This window comes from Acanthisitta chloris, unplaced genomic scaffold, assembly GCF_000695815.1.
Source record: "Acanthisitta chloris isolate BGI_N310 unplaced genomic scaffold, ASM69581v1 scaffold30294, whole genome shotgun sequence".
In the NCBI taxonomy this organism is placed as follows: domain Eukaryota; kingdom Metazoa; phylum Chordata; class Aves; order Passeriformes; family Acanthisittidae; genus Acanthisitta; species Acanthisitta chloris.
The window spans coordinates 17,878-25,036 of NW_008670324.1; the positions used below are offsets into that span (position 1 = coordinate 17,878).

General features: G+C 41.0%; 1 protein-coding gene across 1 annotated transcript in view; it reads right to left on the reverse strand.

The window, feature by feature from the left end:
- TTLL1 (tubulin tyrosine ligase-like family, member 1) overlaps positions 1-3,893 on the reverse strand; it is a 13,574-nt gene extending 9,681 nt beyond the window's left edge. The window contains exons 1-3 of the mRNA XM_009073647.1: positions 3,781-3,893; positions 1,762-1,970; positions 1-4 (exon numbers count right to left, since the gene is read on the reverse strand). The exon at positions 1-4 is cut by the window's left edge and continues 177 nt beyond it. Of these exons, the coding sequence (XP_009071895.1) occupies positions 1-4; positions 1,762-1,970; positions 3,781-3,893 (326 nt within the window). The remainder of the gene's footprint in view (positions 5-1,761; positions 1,971-3,780) is intronic.
- Between the last annotated feature and the right edge of the window lie 3,266 nt (positions 3,894-7,159).

Genomic DNA, 7,159 nt, shown 5'->3' on the forward strand with positions numbered 1-7,159 from the left:
AAATCTGAGTTAAGGGGGGAAAAAAAGGGTGCACAGTTAAGGACACTATAACTGATAAGGCTGTTGACACATAAAGACTGAAAGAAAAATTCTATCTTTTCAGTTTTCCTTTCTGGCACAACACACCTTCCTTAAGACACATTTAAATTCCAGTTTTTACTTAAAACAGTTGCAAAGTATCTCATGATCTTAACTACAGATTCATAGATTTTAATTCACATGAGTCAATTTTCTTCTTCTGTTTGTATGCTGTTAAATTAGATTAGTACATAACATTCCAACTTAATTTAATGAAGATGTTGCTGTTTCCTAGGTCAACTTTCAGCAATCTGGTAACAACCTTCTCAATCTCTGTGCAGGCAAAAACGTGAACGTTGATGTTGCTTCCCCTCTGGATGTGTAATTTTTGTTTCCATGTAACTCTCATGAGTTATTCTGATTTGCCCCCACAGTTTCACCATGATTACTGAAATCTAATGAAAAGCAATTTTTGCTCTTTGCTATCAATATTACCTTCACTTCCATCCATACGGAACTGTTTCTTTCTTACATGGATGAACTGCTTTCATTTCACTTTCCCAAGATGCAAATCAACACCACATAACCCCATCTGTTTCACTTTGATGCTTTCTGACCTCCCAAACAACTCTACTCTCCTCATTCCTGATCTATTCCTGGTTTAGTTTTGGGGTTCGGGTTTGTTGGCTGTTTTTGGGGAGTCTTCCTCAGTCTGGTTTTCTTTTTATTTTGTTTTATTTTCTAGAAGTCATTACTTGTTCTCCAATTTCTTCCAAATTTCTCCTCTGAAGAGTTCACTCAGTTCTATCCAGAACCTCTCTGCACCAGCTTATTTTAGGTTTTGCTCCAGTACAAGATTTTCAGATAATGTTTTTTCACTTTTGAATTCAAGAAACTGCAACTCTGTCTTATATGAAGTATCAGAGACCTTTGGTTTCACCACTAATCTTATTGCAAAGTAGCTGAATTCCACAAGTTTCCCTTTCCAAAATAATTTTAAAAAAACCCACCAAAATGAATCAAAACCAACAAAAATCCAAACAACCAACCCATCCCCTAAGCTCCCACGCATTCCCACAAAAATCCTAGTGACAAATCTAGCTCTGCTAATTTTATTATCACTTTATCCAGTGTTGCTTCAGCTCATGCTGCAGTACTATATTCAGTGTTCTTTAAGGACCTTATTCCTGACACAGCTGAGTCCAAATACAACTTCCTGCATGCAAAGTGGATCTGTGCTCCTCCCTGAGTACTGCTGAACACAGTACACTGTGGAGGAACTGAGCCTTAGTGCTGTGGTAATGCATCAGGCAAACAGAAATGTTCCATCCTACTCCTGCTTTGTCTCCAACGAGTGGTGTTCCCTCTACTCCTCTCACTTTATAAAACATTAGCCATTATCCTTCAAAACAAGGTTTGTGAAAAGCTTTGAAAATATAGTATATGATAGGAAACACACTACTAATACTGTTTTAATCGCTTTCCCTATTCTTGTGTTTCCTGATGTTCCAATGGCAGATTTGAGGGGAGGGAGAAGAGGAAGATGATGGAGAGGGAAGGCTGTTAGGTTTGCAGAACACAGCAAGCAATTTTAGGGCATAATGCACTTTTATGTCATTGACAGGAACAGAGTATTTCAGGATAATCACTTGAATGTTCTAACACTCCAGAGGTTCAGTGCTCCATGCACAGAAAAGCTATTGACTACATAAGAGGTGAATGCTGACAATGAGAACAACATACCCAAATAAATATATTTTCCATTTTCATCTTTTTCTGCAAGAGGACTTCCTTCTTTCTCAAGTTCTTTCCGATATCTCTTGATATTCTTTACCATCAAATCTTTTCTGGTCAGTTCATAGTGGTTTGGGAAATGATTGACAATTTGGTCATCAGAGAGGCGATAGCCAGTTTCCACACTGAAAACATTCCTGATGGTTTGTACACTCATCCTGAAAGCAAAGACAGATACCAAATGATTTCTCCCAAGAAACACAATTCAGGAGGACAAAGTAAATGTAATTTTTGCTAGAATTTCTTAATGTTTTCTCTTTATCTTGCTTCTCTTTATAGTACAATATTTTGCTGCAGTGACAATCCAACATATCCTGAACTTCTATTAGCAAAGCAAATGAAATCTTGCCAGAGGCTTTATCACTCCCTCTACTACTACTGAAATTGGCACAGAAAGTGAGGACAGGATGATGACAAATTGGCCCTACTGGACTCCGGCTTTTTGACAGTCAGGTCAATCCCCAGCAGGGCCTAAAAACGACTGAAGTGCACCCAAATGCTACAGAAGCCTCTTTATAAGTTTGTTACTTCACTCTCTGGAAACTCTTCTTTCCTCTTTAAAAAATGTCACAAAAACAACCCCCTACTGACTGCCTTGCTCTTTGTATTGTGAAGGAATTCAAGCCTATGAATTGCAAACAGCTATTAAGAGATCTTGCTAAAAACACCTGCAAATGCCAGATGAGAGTGCTGCAGTCACAAAGTCATCGAATCAGTTACTGGCTACATTTTTCATGGAAGATAAGAGCAGGGGCATAGATGCAAAGAATCTTCCATTTTAGATGCCTCACAAAGGAAATTTAAGAATATTTCCCAAATACCATCGATCTGCTACATTATCATTTCAGGAAGAAAACAAAACTCAAAGCAAAACCAAAATAAGGAGTCACACAACAATTTCCATGCGTGTCCTATTCCTCCACTCCCCCCAAATTGCATTCCAGAAGCATGAGCAGATTACCAGATTCCTGCCCATTTCGGTAAGTGGTGCACAAAGGGTACATTTGGCAGCACAAACTGCCATTCTGCTCTATTTAAAAGGGACATTATAAACTGTTTAGTTTACTTAAAGAGTAGTGTTTCTGCCAATTAATAGATTACTGCATTCTAGGACAGCATTTCATGGTCTTATATTAGACAAATACCAAATCAGACGTTGTATTATTTACTCCCCTCCTTTCAGCACAGTCTTGATCTAATTTCACACTCACTCTCAGTGTGGAAATGTTGAATAATTAGTCTGCATACAAATCATTGTCATGAAGGAAAAGGAAAGCACAGTTCACAAGGCCTTTGTTACAGAAGCCTAGACTCTGGTAACAGGGCAAGCCCCATAACACTGATAAAAGACTATTTTACCATACACTGAACTGTGTACTCTTGGGTTATTTTGCTTCTGTTGTCAGAAAATTTTGGGAAAAGGTACATTCAAAGACTCCCCTAAAGCCACAAATCCCCTCCAGCTGCAAAGGGAAAAGTCTGCTTACTGCACACAAAACTGAATAAAATCAGGTATCAGATTTCAAAACAAGCAATACCAAGCACAGCCTTTCTCCCAGGCTTTCCCCTGGGCTGGGAACTGGCATTCCCAGAAGCGTTTGATACCTTGCTAGCTCACTGACTTCCTACTCCCAGACAAAATCTTTGGCAAACTGCAAAGATACATGAGGTCATTAGCAAGGGAATGGATCCATGCAGGTAGGACCTTCCACCCTGAGGAACCCAAATGACTTCAGCAGGCCAGAAGGAATCCACCACAGACGCAGGAATCCACCAAGGCAAATCTGAACAGAATACCAGCAACAGCCTCAGAAATGATGTTACACTCTCAGGTGCACTGCAGTAAATCAGTTCTGGTTTCTGCATCTTTCATTCTTCAATATGCATTTTGCTATGTTACTCATGGTATTAACACAACATATCAAAATGCTTCACAAATTTAGAAATTGGTATTTGTAACATACTTACCAATAAAAATTCCAGTCTTCATTTTCTGCCACCTGAATCCATCCTCTTTTTTCAAAGTTGTTTATTAGAACAGATTTTTCTATGTCAGTTACCCACTTTACTTTTCCTGCCATTATCCTAAAGTAGAATCAACCTGTTAGTAAAGAAAAGCTTAAATATGTTAAGTTGAAAACATACAAATCAGGAAAGTCAACACAAAAGAAAAGCGGCACCTAAAAAGCACTTTAACATCAGTATATTAAATTAAAAATCCAGGAAAATAACATCTTAGGTTCAGACTGAAACCTTGCATTTCTCAGCTGGACAACTGCAAACAAGGACACTAGTTACAAGGACCTTTCACACTCCCCAGCCAACACACCTTTTACGAACAGGCACACAGCTCACATCTTCTCTTCCACACAGGAATGTACAACTTGCCATTGTCCACTTACTGGGTAATGTTTACAGAGCCAAGCACAGAGCACAGACATTCTATTGCTTCTAACCAAGACAGATATGAACATACGTTTTTGCTTTGAAGTAGGAAAGTTCATATGGGTCACTTGGTGACTACAGAATTAAAGAACGTTCCAAGGGAAATCCCTTACGTGGTCTGTCAAAAATCACAATTTGCAACACGGCAAGGAAGGGAACCAGAGTGAGGTCACCAACTTTGTGTTGTGTTCCCTCTATTTCATGCAGCTGTGATTTTGCCTTCTGCCTTAGCTGGGTGTGGGATATGGGTAAGCTATCATTAAAGCCTCGACAGCAGGATTTCCCCAAAGCTAAGGTCGTCAGAAGTGCCTGTAAGCTGCACTGCAGCTCCTGACACCCAGGTGTCACCTTCTCCCTTAGAGGTCTCACTTGCCCAGATCAGCCTTTTGTTAGAGCGTGTGACTATTCTGGCTGGAAGGGACCTCGGCAGGTCCCTTGGTCCTGTCTCCTGCTCATTGCAGAGTCAGCTATGAGGTCAGATCTGTTTGCCCATCTACATTTTGAAAGCCTCTAAGAATGGAGGTAGCACAGCTTCTCTGGGCATCCTGCCTCACTACTTGACTGGACTCATGGGGACAAGGTTTTATCCATGTCTATTTCCATATATCCTGAACCCTTTTTCCTTCAGATTTCCCTGTAGTCTCCTAGATGAGAGAGACCTTCACTACCCTTCATCACACTAAAGAGCCTGAATCTGTCTTTAATAACCTCCTCATAGGTACAAAGCTATTAGGTGACCCCAGAGCCATGTCTTCTCCAGGCTGAAGAAACACAACCATCTCAGCTTCTCCTCACCAGACAAGTGGTTCAGCCCCCTGATCATCCTGCTAGTACTCAACTCACTCCAGTTAACTGCCTTCTTCTGGGGGGCTCAAGTTACTTTTGTCAATCCACACATATATTGTGCTACATCTTTGCCCTTTTTGAGGTGGACAGTCAAATCCTAGGAAGGAGGGAATGCACAACGGATGCACGAAAGGAGGAGTGTAGACCAGCCCTGCACCCACAATTACTCCTCCCTGAAGAGCAGGCTGAGGCTTTCTGGCCTTGCACTCCCCTTCACAAGGGTTGCTTGGTGAGATCCCTTCACACAGTGTCTCAAATCATGCATTAACTACGATGGGGGCAAAGAAACATGAATTGAAGCATATCATGCCTCATGCATACATAGGCTAGAGCAGAAAGACTGTGATCCAGTTGATGTGGACAGAACACTGTGTAACAAACAACATATTTACCCTATCTCTAAGTAAGTAATGAAGCTCCCAGGATCTAGGTCTGATTAATATACATCTGCTAAGCAAGCTAACATATATTCATGAGCAAGTGACAAATAATAAAATCAAGGGCAAACAGCTCTTTTAAGTAGTTGCAACATTGCTGTTTAGTCTTTGCAGTTCATTGCACGAATTAGTTTCCCGGGTGCAGCCTAATGAATCTCCATAGTTATGCTTCACAGAAATCAGTCCTCATTCAGAAGAAAATCTCTTAGAGCCCAGAGCAGACTCTTTGGCACACGCCTCTCCCAGGAAAGGAGTGGGAGAGCGTGGGGTCATTACACACACACACACACGTAACAGCATCTACTGCCCCTCCTACATACAATAGTCCATTGAAAAGTAAATTAAAACATAAAATCACCTTCACTAAATGTAGTACTGTAATTAATGGAGTTATTATAATTTCTGCAAGATATTGGACTGGAATTCAAGGGGGTCTTCAGCTTCCAGGACTAGATATGGAGATGTATATATTTTCCAGCAAGCTCAGGCCTCTATCACTTCTCTCTTTCTGGGAGGTACAGCCCATTACACAGTGCTCCCACCTGCACTATTTATTACTGTCAAATCCTACAAGGAGAAATGTTTACTATTAAACTTTGGTTTTAAAAAGTTTTAGACACACTTATTTTTATTCATTTTGGTAAACCAGTTTGAAATTAAGCTTAAATAGACATAAAAGAGTACATGAAGGCTCAGAGTCTGTCTTTCTGTGTGTGTTTATACAGCACCTAGTTCTACAAGGTCATGATCTTTCTCCGGGCCTGCCAGACACGACCAAAACAAAAATAAATGAAACAAAGGGATTTGTTTATCTTCACTGATGTATGTATGACTCACCATCACTGACTCACTAGCACCACATATCACCTTGCTGCGGTTTTAAAAGTTCAGGGATTAGCCTACTCGAAATACAATTGTCCCTTCAAAAGGAAATGTGTTAAATGCCACAACAGTATTAACTAAGCACAGCTAAGATTTGCAAAAGGCCTTAAAACATCTCCAAGCTACCCTGTGAGGTTTACCAATACTCAGCCTCGATGCTACTCCCATTTCTCTGGCACCTGACTCCTAGGTCTGTCTCCCTGCTCCCCAAGTTTGCCTCACTTCAGCATCCTTAGGAGGTAATCTACAACTGCCCTCAGGGCTTGTTCTTCCCCCAGACAAACGCAGTTACCTGCACCTCTGTCTTTACAGGAGCACAGAGCTCCTCCTGGCAAGGAGGGAGTGTCAGTGCAACCAGGCATGAACAGAGCTACTTTGCCAACACTTCTAATGCTGCAACCACGTTTCTACCCTGGGGTGCAACAGTGGACAAGGCATCCTTCCTTCAGGATTCTTTATGGAGAGACTTCAACATCAGGCAAGGACCCCTGAAAGATCCAGCACGTGGATTCGGTGGCAGCAGGGACAAGTTATGCTGACTCCCACAGACTGCACAGCTTGATTCCAGAAGCCAGAAACAATTCGGCAGAAGATTCACATGCAGGAAGGTGAGTTAAAACTAAACCACAGCTAAACATTGATAACTTCTACCAGAAATAAAAATTACAAGAGTGGCATTCTTTTCCTCATCTGGAAACTTTAGGCCTTACAGGTCCCTCTTGCTACAGGAGGGTTGA